Below are 18185 nucleotides of genomic sequence, written 5' to 3'. Positions count from 1 at the left end.
TTAAAAGTTCTCGCGCATGAATTCAAAGAATGCAAAGTTATCAGGATGAGGGCCATACTTGTAAACGAATTGTGAAGCCAAATAAGCACCAAAGATGGCCTTGACGTAGCTTTCTGGAACACGTTCAAGTAAGGTTTCAAGACCTAATTTCTCCAAGAGCAATTTAGGAAAGGCGCGCTTCAAGACGGTTGTACGAAGAGCGACATTATCCCAGAGGCCAGAGCTTTGTAACTGTTCTTGAAGTTGAACAATGGCATTTGAGAGCTCATCAGAGAGAATAGAGATGGGTGTGTTGGTTCGCTTGTATTCACGCCAGAGAGCTTCAAATTCAATAGCTGCATTATGTTCAATGATATTTTGGACTTCCTTGACATAAGATTCATAGAATTGGGGTACAACACCGTTCTTAACACACATTAATTCACCAAATTCATCATCCTTGAAGGCCAAGGCAGCCAAGACTTCGAGAGACGATGATGTAACACCGCCCTTATTGGCAGATGCATCCTTAAAGATCACAATGCCAACTTTTTCAAGACGAAGACGAGCTTCTTGAGTAAAGAAGAGATTGGCGCCTTCAACAATGTATTTGAAAAGAGGAGCACCATCTCCCTTTGCCATCAAACTTTGTACGTTATCAAGACCTACTGATTCAGGACGACCGCCACAAGGCACAAACACAGTGGCTTGAGCAAGAGGATTGGTGTGGAAAGTATTTCTGAATTGAAGACCGTTTTCAACAAGGGTACCGTCGGGTAAGGTGATATTATCTTCATCCACAAGAATACGGAAACCAGACTTGGACAATTTGCTGGTATCAAAGTTACTGATCATCAAACGATGATTGGCAAGACGACTGAGTTCATCACGATTGATGCCCTCACTATCATAAAGAACACCAGAGCCATCAACAATAGCAATCGTCTTGTCCTTGGAGATCTTGATTTCGTTGGAACCCAAGTCACCATCAGGACCACCCGTTTGAAGTTTTGTACATTCCTCTTCCTTCAAGCCAAAGGTACGGTAGATACCGAGAACATATTGATGTACAGAGCGAGTGGTCATACCATAAAGATCGTGAGGAATGCCACCCAATGATTGTGATTTACCAGTGGTGAAGGCTTTCCAGAAAGTAGCACCACGTCTTCGGGCGTGTTGAGAGGCCCAATCCATGTACTCGGCAGTGCCTTCATCAGGACCAAAGAATAAAATTTCAGGCTTCTTGGTCAAATCAACCAACTTATCCTTGATACCAATCGTCTCACCATCGATCAGCAAATCCAAGATGGAATCGACATATTTCTCAAAGGCAACCAATGGCTTATCTTGCTGATCGATATCTAAAAGGATAGTACCCTTGGATCCACCTTCGGGGATATCCTTATTCTTGCGTTGTTGGGTAGCAGCCAAGTTGTAATTTTCATCAAATAGAGTACGCAAGTTGATGGAATAAGCTTCTCTGTTACGTGAGCGAATGATACGAATACCACCACGAGCAACATCGCCAAAACGAAGATGGAAACCACGAAATTCGGAACCTACGACGAGGAACATACCGTAAAGAGGGTTAGGATATTCAATATCAGGCAAGAAGCTGGGATCCATTCGGAAGGAGAGGGCAACCTTGGTGGACTGATAAAAGTTGGTCTTGAGTACGTGAGTGTTGAAGGTCAAGAAGGATTCAAAGACAATTTGCTCATGTGCATTAGAGGTCATAGACTTGATCTTTTTGCTGATATCGTCCACAGAGAGCATCTCGATGTTGGTCAAACGTTGATAAGAGATGGTGGGTTCAAGTGTGGCCTCACGCTGATTGACGTAATGGACAGTAGCAAAGTTGGCATACAATATTTTGATCAACTCAGGGTATCTCTTCATGATGTCCAAAATATATTCACGAGTAAATGTGTCTTGACGTAAACGTTTCTTTAATTTGGAAAGAACTTCTTCATGAACAGGGTTGGCACGATCCAAGATGGAGGTCAAACTCAAGTATTCTTTACCCAAACGATTCAAAAAATGTTGAGCAAATATCCAGCCGACATAACCATAGACCATTTCTTGAACAGAAAGTTTGTTTGTCTGGAAATATTGTTGAAGTGGAGTCTTGGGAAGACAGTATAAAAGAGAGGTTTCTTTCATGACTTGGTAGATGGTGTGTTCGATAGGAGCTGACTTGGAATTAGGAAGAGGATGTAAATAGAGACCGATGATCGTCACACCGTTAGAGAATTGTTCTAAATTGACATGATTTAGCTTATAATCCACACAGACACACATAATTGAAATAACAAATTGACTTACCAACATATTTACGAGTGGAATATAGATCGTAGTAGTGATATAAATCAGAAATAGCAGAGAAGAATCCCTTTGTGCTTCTTTGACGATAGCCAATAACCAATCGACGTTCACGAGAACCTTTGACTTGGTACATTTCAATGACAGGACCCGTACGTTGAAGGACACTTTGCATGACTTCTTCATATACCTTGAGGGTATGTTCTGTTGCCTTTTTTAAAAAGCTTTTATCACCCACTTGTTTAATATCCGTTTCTTGTTCAGCTGTAGGCGTCATATTTTCAAATTCACATTTGGTAACAAAGTAACTACGAATTTGAGAAGTTAATCCACCACCGTTGGAACTAGAACGATAAGATTCGACACGATAAGCTTCAGAAGGGGTCGAGATATCCAAGAATTTTTCATCAATGTTCTTTTCATGTTGAGGACCGTGTATTTGAGAAACACCGGGTACGGAGGAATGAATGTAGACTGCTGCGTCCTCAGCTTCCTTTTGTAGATTGATATTGAGTACATTTTCATTTTTGGTATAAGCCAATATTTTTGCACCGTAAAGGGCCATGATATGATTAGAAATAGTTTCGACACTTTCAAGTGCAAAATAATAATCATCGATATTTAAATTGCTACCAAACTTCCCTTTAGTCTCTTAGTTATTCATACAATCGCTCTAGTTTACCTATAAAACCAAGATACTTCATTTTTTACGAGTTCTTTGGGAAGAAAACCAAGTTTTTCAAGATGATCACAGACTTGAACCATTTGAGATTCTTTATCAGCAAATACATTTGTGGCATAACCACTTTCATTATTAACAAGATGAATTGAATCTTTCATAATCAAAAGAAGAAACAAGAATAAAAAATAGATGCAGGATTTGTATAAAAAAAAAGGGGGGGTAAAGAGAGAGAGAGGAAGAATATCGTTCCCAATCTATTTATATATAAACATTTAAAGAACTATCCACTCATGAGTCAGAAAGATATCTTTTTTAAGGCACATTAAATTATAATTTGATTGGCTAACTCGTGAGAAAAGCTATCGTGTTACATGCTATCTACTGACTTTGAATCTTATCATTATTTCTTTATCCTCAAGGAATTTATGAGCGAAATATTTATTTATAATGTAGTTGTCTGTATATAAAAAAGGGTGTAATTGTATGTATATATAGACAATAGAATAATAGCTTTTACTTTGATCTTTATAGTAAAGTATGCAAAAGTAAGGGAAAATGCCCTTGTCATGGATCCGAGGAATATCAATGTGGGAAAAATGATTCTCTGTGGCCAGAATGAGAGTGAGTGGGTCTTGAGGGAGGCAATAACACATACACGAGCGGTTACTATCGTTCTTTATTCCTCGGATGACACTAGAACCTCGGAACGTACATGCTTGTTTTAAACTATCAAAATTATCCAATAATAGCATGCTCCTTTAAAGCTTCTCCTTTTTGTACATGTAGTTTATAATATAAATAAATATAAAGATTGTGTCTACTATTTACTGAAGAAAGGATGCACGAGTATGAATGAGCTTGGACCACACATAGCAGTAAAAATATAAACTTTTTAAATGGCCGCTATTTAAATAGAAAAAAAAAAAGAGTTATGTGGTCTATAAGCAAAAATGTCAGACCACTTAAGCCCCTTTTGGTGCAAATAAAGTAGTCAATTGAGAGTTATTACAAAAATAACTTTCGTCATTATTCGGAAATAGTAAAGATATGATAACAAGCACGAGCTCAGTTATCTTTGTTATCTCGGACTTTGAGTAACCTTTGAGCCAGATCATTCTATGGTAAACACATCATTAATACCAATCATTACAATACAGGTATAGATGAGACAGTACATATGTGATTAACAAAGAAGATAATTGTTTCCTAATGTATCATCTTGACTCTTTTTTTTTTTCTTTGGTTAGTTGTCAGATTGACAAATTGATGATTATACTCGTTCAATTGTGAAATGTGCTTTCGACTATGTTGTAGTTGAAAAGAAGTCATTGAGTCCTTAAAAAGATTGTTTACTCTATAAAAGAAGATCAGGTTTACCGATCCGACTACTTCTTGTCATGGTGATAATTGAACATTATTAATACTTTTACATGTCATTTTACGCGTCACTGACATTAAAGTGGGCTCTTTTAAGATTAATACTATTCCTTAGGATTGATCTATAGACCTGTAAATAACTTGTATCAATAATACTAAGCCATTTATTGTCAGATATAGCAATGTATCTAATCTATTACATACTGATATCTGTGACGCGCCTTGTCTATCCCCTTTTACAATAACTCACTGTCAATCAATCCTAAACTCGGTTTTAAATAAAAAAGGCCTCATTTAAAAATGTCCCTTTCATTGATAGAAACAGATGCACAGGAAACAGATTGACTTGTTCATTCAGGTTTTTTTTTTTTTATTACATATAAAATCCATTATTTCTTTCCTTGAATTGTCATTTTGCTACACTTTCTCTATTTAATGAAGGCATGGATTCCGAGTGCTGTCTTTCATTATATTCAGGTCTTCTGTTGGGATCATAATAATGCATTGGACCATACTTGGGTCTTGCTTGCCATTCATAATGATTATTATTATAGCCTGAATAATGATCTGCGGCCACAGGAGGAGGTGGAGGAGGCAAGCTTTGGTAAGGATGTCCATAAGCATGATGAGGTGGATAGTAAGGATGATCTGGATGATGATAAGGTGATCCATGTTGAGAATGATCTATACTTGAATGTGTACTATTGTTTGAAGCCATTCTGATTCTACTATTCCAATTGTTTTCATGATGATTTTCCTCACCATTTCTTTGCCAATAATAAGGGGAAGGATGATGTGGTTCTTCTTTAGGATGACTGTTACTAGTTTCATTATAATCATGACTAGGATGATGAGGGTATGTCTCTGTGGAAGTAGCAGATTGAGTACGTTCATGAGGTCCTGAGAAATAAGGTTGTGGTGGCACGATAGGAAGATGAGGTGTTCCAGGGTATGAGTGATTATGGGACATGGGTGTCGTAGGTGCTGTTGATGTAGTAGCTGCTGCTGCTGCTGCTGCTGCACTGGTACTCGTACTAGAAGGTGGGGGTGGTGGAGGTGGCGCTGCTGCTGAAATGTGTCCATAGTTGGGATAATTATGATATTCATATGGAATGTATTCATTGGGTTGGAACATTTCTGAATTATGACCAGCATATGCACTATTATTATTTGTTGCTTGGGATCTTGCAAAATAATTACCAGTCGTCGTAGTCGGACCAGAAGATGTGGTAGGCGGAAGAGGAGGTGGAATATTACCAGCACTACTGTGAATCGCGCGCGACTGTCTAGGTGTCGTACCATCCGTTTCAGCATAATGGCCAGGACTTCGACCACGAACAACCAAGGAAGATGAGGTGGTGGTTGCAACAGTGACAATTTGACCACCCTTAAGTTTAGCCAGCAATTCCATCACAACCACATAGTATTGTTGAGCAGCTCTTCTTTTACCATTATTAGCCGTAGCTGTCTTGAACTGCAAACGTTCAAAGGTCACGATAGTCTGTCCGGAACCGACTGCACTAAATCCAAGATTTCCTCCAGGACGAATAGGTTTAGGTAAAGGCGTTGTCTGAGGACCTTTATCACGCTTGGGTGTATGTTGAATGAGCTGAACAGGCTTATCGCAATCAGATAGCTTGGCACTAACGCCCAACATGAAACAATCAATTTCTTCTAATTGACCCGTTGTGTTTTTGACATAACAAGGGTATTCTTGTCCTTCATACAAGACACCAATACCTTCTAAAGAAAATGAGCCACTCACTTGGAAATAATTTCTACGGTAACAAGTCCAATCATTATCTGCTAAGAAAAAGCCACGGTCAACTTTGGTATAAAGTCTAACGTCAATACTATATAAAACTATATTAGGTAATGTATAAAATCATATTCTACTGCTCATTTACCAAGTGTGTCTATCCAATGAAAAGACATTTTGTAAATATATGACAGAACCAAATGAAGGGCACTGATCAGTATAAGATTCTTTACGACTTCTTCTAGGTGGTTGGACTGGTGTAACCATATCGTGCTTTTGAGTTTCCAGGGGAAGTGGTGGAGAAGGAGGATAGTGATTGTTTGTTGTTGTATCAGACGCAGCAACCTCCTGAGGGATAGTAGTAGGAGGTGGGGGAGTGGCGGTTGGTTGTGGTGTATTTGGCTGTGATGACATTAACTAAGATGAAGAAAAGAAAAAGCGAAAAAAAATGTCAAAAAATATTTCTTATAAAATGTGAAACGCAGTACAGTATAAAAAGCAAATGTTACATACTTGTTCGGAGATGATTATGATTTATTTGCAAACACAATCAAAGGGACTATGGTAACCTATATGTAAAGGATAAAATAAATGTCCAACAAGAAAAAAAGAGAAAGAAAAAAAAAAAAAAGAGAGAGAGAGAAAAAAAAGGAAAAAGGGAAAAAATTTATTTTTTTTTTCTAAAAACTGAGAGTTCAAAACCGGGGCTTGTTTTTCTGATGTAAAAAAGTTTTTTTTTAAAGGCGCTATCTTTTTTGTATGAAATAAATATGATTTCCATTATTATAAGATTTCTTTTTTTTTTTTGTTATTAATTTATTGATTATTGATATGTAAAAAGAAAAGAATTAGTCATTTTGTATTTTTTTTAAAAGAAGATAAAAAAAAGCTATTTTTGTATGAATAAGATCGGAGCTGTAGATTCATATATAGTGAGGAAAATAAGGTTTAAATAGATTCTGAACCAATGAACAGCAAGATTAAAGTAATAAGATATATAAACCTCCCCTCTCCATTTTTACATGTGTGTATGTGTATAATAAAAGAAGGAGAAAGCTGAAAAGGGAGGAGTTGAAAAGATAGTCTATAGTTGCCATGGTTGCAAGATGGTTACACAATTGCAAACAAGTTGCAGTAAAACACAAAGTTTAGTTGTACACACATGCTTAAAAGATGGCTGATACATCTACCTGCTAAATCTATTCCTAACAAGTGTTGAGGCAATCCATAGTAAGCAGATTAAGTGAATCTCGCAAAAATACAGGTTTTTTAAAGAGAAAATACTATTCAAACAAAAGCTAGATAGAATTAAATTCGATATTAATCTTTCAAAGCAAATTGAATTCTTTGATGTAATTTTCAGTAGAATATAGCCTCTTTATTAAAGAATAAAAAGGTATGAAATGGGTTATGTTACTCTTTCACCTTGTTGTGGCTTTGTGTATCTTACCTTTTATATCAGTGATCCCTTTTTTCATTATTACTTGATAAACGCCACGTATAACCCTCCTAAGATGCCCAAAAGGAAGTTTACATGTGTGTTCTTGATGTATGTGTGTAACTAATAAGTTTTTGCATTCGGAGACAACTCTATGAAATTGAATCTGCCAAAGGGGAAATGATTCCCCCTTTTTTATTAATCCATAAACAAAAGAAGAGAAGGAAAGGGAGGAAGGGGTATAAAAGGTATTATTTACAATATGCTATTTTGTTGGGGGGAAAGAAAAAGGAATCAAATCATAGATCCGTCGATTTCATATGTGCCAATAATCTTTCTATTATTATCCCTCATTCTGACCATCCAATTTCCATTGGGCAACTTCATATAAAAGTTGGAATATCCCAAACTTTGAATTCCATCTGCTGTAAATGATTCGCCTGTGGGAGTCTTTATTGAATAGTCATCACTATCACTGGTTGAACTTGTAGCTTGTCTTGTGAGTGGAATCATTACTTTCAATTCCGGTTTCTTTTGTCGAGAAAAGAGCTTTAGGGTTGGCTTTTTTTGTAACAATGTTAATTTTCGACTTATTTTTTTTTGAAATGTATTTAAAAATATGTTTGAATAGACACAGTCTTGTTGATAGAATTCAATAGCTTCATTTTTCATTTTCTTTTTTTGTAAAGAAAAAAAAAATGAAAAAATAAAGCTGTTATTATTTATATATGCACGCTTAAATTGTACGACAAGGAAGAGCGTACGGAAGATGAGATCACTTCAAGACCATTTTTCATCATAATGATTAATTACCACAAAGTTCGCTTGTATATTCATCAACACTGATCACTTTTTTTTCAGTGTGAAAGATGGTACCAAATTGAAAAAAGGGCCTTGCGTTTACTTTTTATTAATAAATTTCGGTCCGAGAATCCGGTATGAGATTACAGCCTCATCATTCTCATTTTCACTTTCACACGTACCAGAATAGTAATCTCTGTTGGGTAAACTTGGCAGATGAATGATCTTCCTTGCGGGAATATTATTTACAAATAAACAAAACTAATAATACAGGTTTATCACAAATGAACACGACCTGAAAATAACGTTGTCAAGGTTTTTACTTATTACAACTGTTCAAATCTCAATCAACAAAGAATGATATCAAGACTCGCGATTAATTTAAACCGTCTTGGCATATCAAAATAAATCAAGTGATAACAACACTAATTGACAAATCATATTCAGTTTACACATCATTTCACATTGAATCATTGGCTGACAGTAATAATAATAATAGATCTTTGGTGTAAAGAACAATTTCTTTTATTTCATATAAAAAATAAAAAGTCTAGTAAAATGTAATAAACTTATTTACGCTTTTTTTTTAAAAAAATATATTTACAGTGAAATCGTAACAGATTTCTTTGGTTTTTGTATAACAGATGGTGTAGTATATTTACTATCGCAACTACATTCATCCAAGTTTTTAAGTGATTTTGTTTGAGATGAGGCATCTAAATGACAAATACAACAATATCGACTGTGATCTTTTAATAAGCTGTCAACAACTTCTTCATCTGGTTCAGTATCACTACTACTGTCTTCTTTATCATCCTCTACTTCTTCTTCTTCTTCTTCCTCTTCTTCCTCTTCATCTTCTTCTTGTACCCATTCAACAAAACGTGTAGTAACTGTACGCATCTTTTTTGAAATAGTATTATTACTCAAAGAACAATTCCACCAGTTGAGAACAGCATCATCATCCACAACATGATATTTGTAAAGCATCAAAATCAATCGATCAAAATGATTAACAATAATACCAGAGGATTTAATCTTGTCTGAGTCCAACAAGAGTATTTCGATTTGCTTTAGTAACTGTAACTGATATTCTTCTTCTGTTGTATAATATTGCAAGACAGCTTCCCAAAAATTAGTAATACCAGTTTGAATCTTTGTTGCAAACACCTTTGTAGCAGATTGTGTGTTCATTAAATCAAATGAAGAAGATATCCACTGCATAAAAGAATCAGCCAAGACAGCAGAGACAGTTTCAGAAGTAGGCTCATATTTAACAATTAAATCATCTAATTCTAATCGAACTCGAGCACTGGATAATTTTGATAAAATAGCTTGATGAATATAAGAAGTCGCTACTTGTTCAAAAGGTGGTTCTTCTTCTTCCTCTTCTTCCTCTTCTTCACTTTCCTCTTCATTATCTTGTTGATAACCGGAAATTTTTTGCTCACTCATTTCATCCATTTTAATATCAACTTCAGGAAGGGCGGTATCACGAGCGGTTGGTTGACAATCTGAGACATCTTCTTCAAATTCATAGCATCCAAACACATTCGAGTGCTTTCTTTTATAATAAGCTGCATCATGTAAAGTGAGACCGGAGTTTACTTGAGATTGCAGATCCTCAATTTGTTGCTTTAACCTCTTAATTTCATCCTCCTTGTCCATTAAATCCATTTCGAGTTGTGCATTTTTATCCATGTATTCATCATAAAACCTTTTGTGTGTCGCATCTGTGTCTTTTCTGGAAAGTGTAGCATCCTGAATATCATTTTTGAGTAAAGCAACACTACTGCGTAAGTTGATGTTTTCGTCACGAAGCCTTTTTATTTCCCGAATAAGTGAATGAAATGATCTTTCTTTACGTTGTTTTGGTTTCAATTCGACAGGTGAGGAACAAATATTGGTCTTTGTGATGTTCATTGTTGTTGTAATATGCGGATTTTTTTGCCAAAAAGCATAATTAATAGTGGAAACCACTTGATGTATAATATCGATAACCAGAATTATTGACGAAATCTTTGACTGAATTTAGCAAATAAAAAAAAAGCTGTTATTGAGAAAGGAGAACTTGTAAAATAACAATAAAAAATAATAATAAAAAAAAAAGAGAGAGAGTGAGACAGACAAATTATTTAAATACATGAGTCATTTTCTTAAAAAAAAAATAGTGACGTTGTGCATTTATAACTCCGATATATTCTATGCTTGAACCATAAATAATGGCTTACTATTTCACGGTCATTGGTTTATTAATCAAATTGGTTTTATTTAGTAAGCTTACAATTTGTGCTCATAAAGCATATTAAACAATAGTAAACTTTGATAAAATGACTTTTTGGTTAACATAAGCTTATTATTAAAATATTACGTCAAGGATATTTTTTGTGACATAGACCATCATGGTCGTATTTCATAAATCAATTATATTCCCTTTTTCTGTAGTAATCTATTGAAATCTACATGCAAACGGAAATATATGAAAAATTTGATACATTTGTACCTCTTTCCTCCTATTTCTTTCCTAATATAGCCAATCCACCCTCTTTCGTTCGCATCCTCTCCGCGAGCTATACACGTAATAAAAAACAGTAATATCAAGAATGAACAATATAATAAATTAAAATTCTTTGGGGTTAAAAAAAAAATAGACACGTAAAAGTACCATGAACTCATTTTACTGCTGTTACCTTCTATTGGATATCTCGGTGAAAAGGGATCCTTCACCGTGTGTAACATTCTTTAGTCATAAAAAGAGACAAGGAATTGCTTGACACACCCTTGTCAGTAAACATTATCATTCTGTTTTAAAAGGATTGAGCGTCTATATTGAAACAATCATATATCTCATACTGAATCAAATGGGAATAGTTGATATCGATATTCTCTAAAAGTGCTTGTTTACTGTCTCTTTTTTCTTATACACGTCTCACTACAATCGTTCCACCATCAATCAACAATCTTTTGAAAATAGTAATCGAACTTTGGAGACTGGTTTGATTCAAAAAAGGGAAGTTTTATTGCTCAAATACTTTTAGTCTTGTATATTTGACCACATGTGATAAAGATATATCAGTGCATCTAAATAGAGTCTTTATTTAAGCAGTTGTCAAATATACATGACCAAAAGTATTTGAACAAAGTGTTGAACTCTTGTATTTATTCTATTTTCCTCTTTAATAGCTTATACTGAGTTTAGATTGATTTCCTTAAATAAAATGCACGTATATTTACTATCGTCATTTGCTTTCTCTCTCCTACTTTAATAAGCAATAGAGACAAAGTATAGTTTTAATAAGCTCGGGCAATTTTTATGCCCTCTTTTCAACCTTAATTCAAAGATCAAAAATAATTCCGGAGCTTGTCGGACTAGGAAATGCTTTGGCCGGACAAAGCCATCCTCTATTGTCTATGGAAACTATATACATCCATATGCAAACGCATATTCTCCCTCCCCCCTTTCAACGTAACTAAGGATGAAGTAATACAAAAAAAAAGCAAAGATCCATCTATCCACAACATTTATTGATATACAATAGGCTCGAGATCTGTTCTTTCTCTGGTCAAAAAATCTACCCTGCTAAGGGAAAGACCTATGTCCGTATTGACAGCAGGTAAAATTACTACATTTTAAGCATAAATTTAAAATTTTCTCATAATTTCATGCTTTTTTGTATAGAGTACGTATATACTTTACATAAATTAGCAACTTGGAAATAACACTATTTATTAGACTTTCCGTTTCATCAATGGAAAGACTGAATCTTACTTTCTTCAACGTTTGAACCCTCGTAAGATCAGATGGACTGCTATTTACCGTCGTTTGAACAAGAAGGGTATGACTGAAGAAGTTCAAAAGAAGCGTTCTCGTCGTACTGTCAAGCACGAACGTGCTGTTGTTGGTGCCTCTTGGGATGCCATCCGTGCCAAGCGCAACCAAAAGCCCGATGCCCGTGCTGCTGCCCGTCAAGCTGCTATTGCCAAGAGCAAAGAAGCCAAGAAGACTGCTGCTGCTGCTAAGAAGGCTAACCCTGTGAGTTTTTTTTTTTGTGGTTAATATGCAATGAATACTGACCCCTATTTTTCTTATTTAGGCTGCTTCTCAACCCAAGGTCAGTAAGCAACAAGCCAAGGGTTTTGCCCCTAAGGCTGCTGCCACTTCCCGTTAAATTCTTATATCAACTTTCGAATAAAAATCACACATGATGTTATATATATTTATGGAAAAGCAGGACATGAAAGAAGCCCATCGTCATGATATTTTATTAAAGTTTACTTTCTTCACCACCAATTTTCGCAACCACTTTTGCATAAGATAAGCGATCACCGATAGCTTTCAGACCTTGTGGGATAGTCTCGAGACTGTAGATAGTACTGTAAAGAGCAGGTTTCAATTTACCAGATTCAAACAGCTCAAACAATGCTTTCCAAACTTCAGGGATACGTTCAGGTTCATTTTTGGTATATGCTCCCCAATGCAATCCACTAAAAAGAATGGAAAATTTTCAGTTATCAGAAAGGATAAACTCAATTAATGACTTACACTGCAGAAATGTTTTTTAACAATAGACGGTTTGTAGGAAGCTTTTCTATTGTGCCTTGAGCAAAACCAATAATAAGGATACGACCATTCCATGCTGTACACTTTGTACTATAGATGTGTTAGGGAAATCTAAAGTTTTTTTTTTTTTTTTTTTTTTAATTCGCTTTTTATCATTATTACCTAGTCTCTGCTAAACCAACAGGGTCATAGACAACATCTGCACCATGCCCATTTGTCACTTTCTTGACTTGGTCAGGCCAATCCTTATCACGATAATTAATAACGTAATCCGCGCCAGATCGCTTAGCTATCTCCAATTTTTCAGGTGTACCAGCTGTAGCAATCACTTTAGCACCCAGCGCCTTAGCAATCTGTACAGCAGCAATACCTACACCACCTGCAGCTGCATGAATAAGGCAATATTCACCAGCCTTCAGATTGGCGCGCAAGACGAGAGCTGCATAACTAGTTGGATAAGTAATATATAATCCTGCAGCTTGTTCAAAATTAAAGTTTTTGGGTATAGGAAGTACACTGCTTGCCAAAACGTTGACAACCTCTGCAAAAGCATTGCCAGCACCGAAAACGCGATCGCCCGCTTTGAATTGAGGAACGGTAGATTTTAAAACAATGCCCGAAAATTCACCTCCTGGGACAAAAGGAAAAGGGGGTTTAATTTGATATTTGCCTTGAATCTATGTTCAGGATGAGGATTGAGAGGAGATTTATGCATTTATTATTTTACCATTAAAATGTCAAAAAAATTTAAACCAGCAGCCTTGACTTGAATTTGTAATTCACCTTTTGCAGGTTCAGGCACAGTATAGTTATCATGAACTACAAGTTCCTCTGGGCCCTTTAGCCATTTTTCAACTACAATTGCTTTCATATTTAATTTGAGCAAAAAAGAAAAGAAAAGCGCACTGTTTTTATTTTTTATATGTATCTCAGTGTGTTTGAACCCCCGCTTTTATATGCTGAGATAATCCTTTTTCACAAGCTCTTTTCTTTTGTGTAATTTTTTCCTTATAAAATAAATTGCACAATAAAAGCTCGTTACTGCTCAGTAGCTCAACGCACCCTCAATTCTCTATTTTGCTGATTTTGTTCCAAGATCTCTTTGTAAACGGTATTTTTGTTCAAGTGCTGCACAAAGACGGGCATCTTTGGCTAATAATTCATAAGAGAATGATGAGAAAGAAAGATACATGTAAAAGTAGATAAGGTTAGGGACTAGGCTGAGGAGTATTTGTACTGCGGCTATTGTTTTCATAGTTGATCTTTCAAATAAGGCAAGTAGCGCTTGCAACCACATTTCTATTTTCAAGGTTTTTTATTGTCAAATTAGGATACATACATTGTTTTTAAAAATAAATGGCGTTTTCGTATATATTGTATCTAAGGTTTGTAAAAATACGACATTTATTCTTAAAAACAATAAATGCTTTTTCTTTTTTACGGTGTGCAAAATCTATCTTGGAGCGACGTTAAACGACCCGTCGTAAAATACCGTCACTATCAGATAAATAAATTTTAATTTTGCTTCTGGGTGATCAACCTTGCTTGATCCTTTTCTTGCCTCTAGAACCACTACGTAGCTGCCATTCTCCTCTTCAAATCTAGAGGGAGAAGTTAATATAGTGTATTTTTCAGCTTCAATGTTGCTGATTTTATGTGATTTGAATGCTGGTAACGGAACGCCAAACAAAATAGTACTAAGACCTACGATACCGATTGCCAACGCTGACAGAGAATCTCTCGACTTAGCAGCACATTTGGACAGAACTGAAACACACAGCGGGTTTGTACAGTAGATGTTGCCTTTGACCTTCCTTGAAAAAACCTCTCCGTTTTTCGTTACTGATATACGGGGATGCGTCAGTCGTCGAAAGCAAAAAATACAAGCCTTGGAAGTCAAGTTCTCATTGGTAACGCAAACGTTTGCTGCTTCGGAGTGGATGGCCTCTTTCCACCGTCCACCGTATCTTTTAAATCCTTTGATGCAGGAACCGACTCCGGCTCCTCTGTCTCCAATGAACATGACCAATTTCTTCTTTGTTGAAGGACTATCTATTAAAGCACGTTAGAACTCAATTATCTTCCATCATCCTGAGAAGTTACTACCAGAAGTTTGAGACAGTGCCTTTCGTTCCTTTGTGCATATTCTATGAGTGAATCTATGCTTCTGAATCTCACGATGTCGGCGTTCATTCATTCCGTTGCCAGTGTTATAGAAGTCACGCAGTTTTTTGCGATGTTCAACATGCGCGTCAAAGTTATGTTTGAATTGTTCAACTGACACATTTGAAGTTGATGTCACTTTCTGAGAAAGACTATTTTCAATCAGTTGTACCTCCTTTCCCTTTCTAGTGAGCTTCTTTCCTGTTTGGCGCTTGACCCTTTGTTTGAATGCACCACAGTCAAAATCTATCTCGCTAGCTGATATGGTGGTTGCCTTTGGGGTCTTCAAATATTTCTGAAGTTCAATGTTTTGTACCACTGGAGCTGCTTTATTGTCATCATCCAAAACAGAATAGTAATTGTGTAGCTTGAGCTGAAATGAAAATCTTTTGAAAGAAAAAGGGACAGCTGCTGTCATATTCACAAGCCCATTATCTGTGCCGCAAAATGTAAAATCTTCAAAATCACGAAGCACACATGCTTCAGTGTGGACTAGACCACACGAATCTTTTTTCAATTCCTTTTTCGTTGTAGGTGGTGCGCTTGCAGTGTCAACGATATGGATTCTTGAATTATGTCTGATAGCCATTCGCTGGTAGTACAACACTTGCTTCTTTTCCATCAATTGGTCTTCAATGTCGTTGATTTTAAGATAAGTTTTATCCCAAATGTCTCTTTTCTTCGATCCTCTGGTACAAAGTTTGTTTATCCACTTTGTTGTGTCATTCTTTTCGCAATGCCTTTATTTTATTGATTGTGTCCTGTTCTTTTTGACACTTCAATGCTTTTTCTCTTTCCTGACCAAGTGACCTGACTTCTTTTTCAAGTTTGGCTGTCTCGGCTTTCAAATCCTCCAATGGCTTTTGTCCTTCTCGAAGAACGTTGGGATCTCTCAAAATCCTTTTCAAGTAGAACATCTTCTGAGGTTTAACCGGAGGCGCATTTGTCTTCTTTACTCCAAGAATTCGTACCACTTTCAATTTGGGAAGGACTGACATTCGTTGACCAAATTTCAAACCACTGGATTCACATGTAAGTCGGACCTTCCCCATATCAAACAAAGAGTTGAAGACAGCATCTTTATTCCGACGTGCAGTTTCGACTGAAGACAGAGGCTCCTCGTTGTAACCGTAGATTGTAAGCTCCGTTGACATACCTTCAACTTGTCCTTGATTACCATCAGTTTTACTTTTCATAATTTGAAAGAGTGACGGAGCATCAATGTTCAAGGCGTTGACATGAGCAGATGACATTGCAAGACATAATTTTCGGGTGAACTTCGAGTACTCAGCATAATGAAGAACGTCATTCACAAATATACAGAATAGCAATTGGTAAGACAATATATGGTATTTTGATCTAACAGGTACAAATTTGTTCAGAGTGTTGATGATGAGCAAACAGACAGAAACTTCTTTGCGCGTAGCATCAGGAAACTCATCGTTCACATCTTTTTCAGTTACAAGATCCTTTGAGAATATCAAATGCTTTGCACCGCTTTTTAATTGACTAATTCTTCCTCTTGACAAGCCATCGCAGGGTGTGGTTTCTTTCTTGGTCGTTGTAGTACTCTCAACAGATTTTTCTCTACTTGACGAGCTGGCATCCTGTTTCTATAGAAATATTTGAACAAAATCAGTAAGAATCTCAGCTATTGTGTTCAAAAAGTTTGACATACTTGAGCGAACTTTTCTTCTAAACTTCTGATTCTAGTTTCGGCCATTTTAACCGCTCTGATCCGTTTCAGAAGAAGGCAAGAACCTGCCTCAGCCTCTCTCACTTTTTCCTTATATCTTGCGAGCTTCTTCTTTTCAGCGCTAAGAATGTAGTGACCATAGTTTTTTGAGGGTCGCTTTTCTTCTGATTTTCGTGAGATATAGTTCAGAATATTTTGTCTTCGTTGTAATCCCCTTTTTGGTGCCAGATGCAGACGTAGTAGAGTAACCAACAGCTTGTCCAGTAATTTATTGATCATAGTTTTATCCGCCCACATGTTTTTGAAATTTGTCATATATATTTGCAGAGCCAAAGACATCAGACTTGAGGGCACATTTTCAACAGGGAAAGTTTCCTTCTTTATATCCTCAGCGTCCATCAATTTGAACAAGGCAGTTTGTATTGGATGCGCATTTAATGTTTGATCTTGACTTCCACGATTATTAAAATATTTAGTACTTATCAGAGAAAAATGCTGTCCTTGGAACAATTGGCTGAAATCAGCGTCGAAGGCAGGAGAGTCCCTGACATCCATTGCAAGTGGTGTGATTGTATATTTCAGTAAATCTGTATGAAATTCGCTTGGTACTATCGTAGTCATATCAAATCCATTAACCTTTCGTGTGTTTATGACGTCTCCGTCCAGAAAGAATTGATTGGTTATTAAACAGATTATCATCATTTGAATTAAGGAAGAAAATTACAGTATGTAGTCTGTTGAACCAATCATAGCACGCTGTAATTCTTTCATGATCAAATCTTTTATAGATGGATCCAGGTCTTCTCTGATCAACCTGTTAATTGACGCTGTGCAAGTACGATATGAATTTTCATCTACGGCAGGACAGTCTGCATCAGGTACTGAATCACAATCAGCATCATTGGATTCGAGCTGTGCAGATTTGGCGAGGTTTATTTCTTCATTTTTGAAAGTGTCAAATTTTTTGACAACAAATTCTTGCCACTCTATTTCATTCTTTTTACCAACACGATTATCCATGAATGATCGCATTTGTCGCAATATAAGATCTGCTTGGCTAGGCTCATTGTAAGTAGATTCAGCTAGTTTGGCAGCTCCAGTAATGATACCCCTGAGAAGTTTTTTAGCCGTTGATAATTTTTGCTTCAAGGCTACAAGTTGTTCGTTCATCTTTTTGTTATTTTTGCACACGACGGTACGAATGCTCTCCTTTAATTTGTTTTCCGTCGACAAAAAGAAGAAAGCATCTAGCTCTATATCAGAAAACTGAATGCGTTTGTGCTTGTTATCGCTGGTCCCTTCTCCAGGACTCGACGACCGAGGGCGTTTTGAGTTTACCACCAAGAAGAAAACATCGCTCAGAGTGGAAGTTCCCACAAAACGAGAGGATTGTTTAGCCTTCGTTTT

At 36.3% G+C, this 18185-nt stretch overlaps 6 protein-coding genes across 6 annotated transcripts; 1 reads left to right on the top strand and 5 right to left on the bottom strand.

Moving 5' to 3' along the window:
* RO3G_08360 (uncharacterized protein) lies at positions 1-3141 on the bottom strand (the record flags this gene model as incomplete). The annotated part of the gene is made up of 3 exons (XM_067662950.1): positions 1-2237; positions 2305-2930; positions 2984-3141. The coding sequence occupies 3 exons, from the start codon at positions 3139-3141 to the stop codon at positions 1-3; spliced, it is 3021 nt and encodes a 1006-aa protein (XP_067519051.1).
* A 1628-nt stretch (positions 3142-4769) lies between these two features.
* On the bottom strand, positions 4770-6533 carry RO3G_08359 (uncharacterized protein; the record flags this gene model as incomplete). Its single annotated transcript, XM_067662949.1, has 2 exons — positions 4770-6213; positions 6268-6533. The coding sequence occupies 2 exons, from the start codon at positions 6531-6533 to the stop codon at positions 4770-4772; spliced, it is 1710 nt and encodes a 569-aa protein (XP_067519050.1).
* A 2234-nt stretch (positions 6534-8767) lies between these two features.
* On the bottom strand, positions 8768-10281 carry RO3G_08358 (uncharacterized protein; the record flags this gene model as incomplete). Its single annotated transcript, XM_067662948.1, has 2 exons — positions 8768-8783; positions 8963-10281. The coding sequence occupies 2 exons, from the start codon at positions 10279-10281 to the stop codon at positions 8768-8770; spliced, it is 1335 nt and encodes a 444-aa protein (XP_067519049.1).
* A 1553-nt stretch (positions 10282-11834) lies between these two features.
* Positions 11835-12527, top strand: RO3G_08357 (60S ribosomal protein eL24; the record flags this gene model as incomplete). The annotated part of the gene is made up of 4 exons (XM_067662947.1): positions 11835-11839; positions 11898-11955; positions 12092-12391; positions 12453-12527. The coding sequence occupies 4 exons, from the start codon at positions 11835-11837 to the stop codon at positions 12525-12527; spliced, it is 438 nt and encodes a 145-aa protein (XP_067519048.1).
* Positions 12528-12889: 362 nt separating this feature from the next.
* Positions 12890-13790, bottom strand: RO3G_08356 (uncharacterized protein; the record flags this gene model as incomplete). Its single annotated transcript, XM_067662946.1, has 3 exons — positions 12890-12902; positions 13082-13596; positions 13647-13790. 3 exons carry the CDS (start codon positions 13788-13790, stop codon positions 12890-12892), a joined length of 672 nt encoding a protein of 223 aa, XP_067519047.1.
* A 2014-nt stretch (positions 13791-15804) lies between these two features.
* On the bottom strand, positions 15805-17948 carry RO3G_08355 (uncharacterized protein; the record flags this gene model as incomplete). Its single annotated transcript, XM_067662945.1, has 3 exons — positions 15805-16695; positions 16761-17322; positions 17503-17948. The coding sequence occupies 3 exons, from the start codon at positions 17946-17948 to the stop codon at positions 15805-15807; spliced, it is 1899 nt and encodes a 632-aa protein (XP_067519046.1).
* Positions 17949-18185: the final 237 nt, after the last annotated feature.

The sequence above is a fragment of the Rhizopus delemar genome, genomic scaffold (genome assembly GCF_000149305.1).
Source record: "Rhizopus delemar RA 99-880 supercont3.6 genomic scaffold, whole genome shotgun sequence".
Lineage (NCBI taxonomy): Eukaryota > Fungi > Mucoromycota > Mucoromycetes > Mucorales > Rhizopodaceae > Rhizopus > Rhizopus delemar.
The sequence above is the reverse complement of the archived record's forward strand: the minus strand, read 5'-3'. Positions and strand labels throughout refer to the sequence as shown.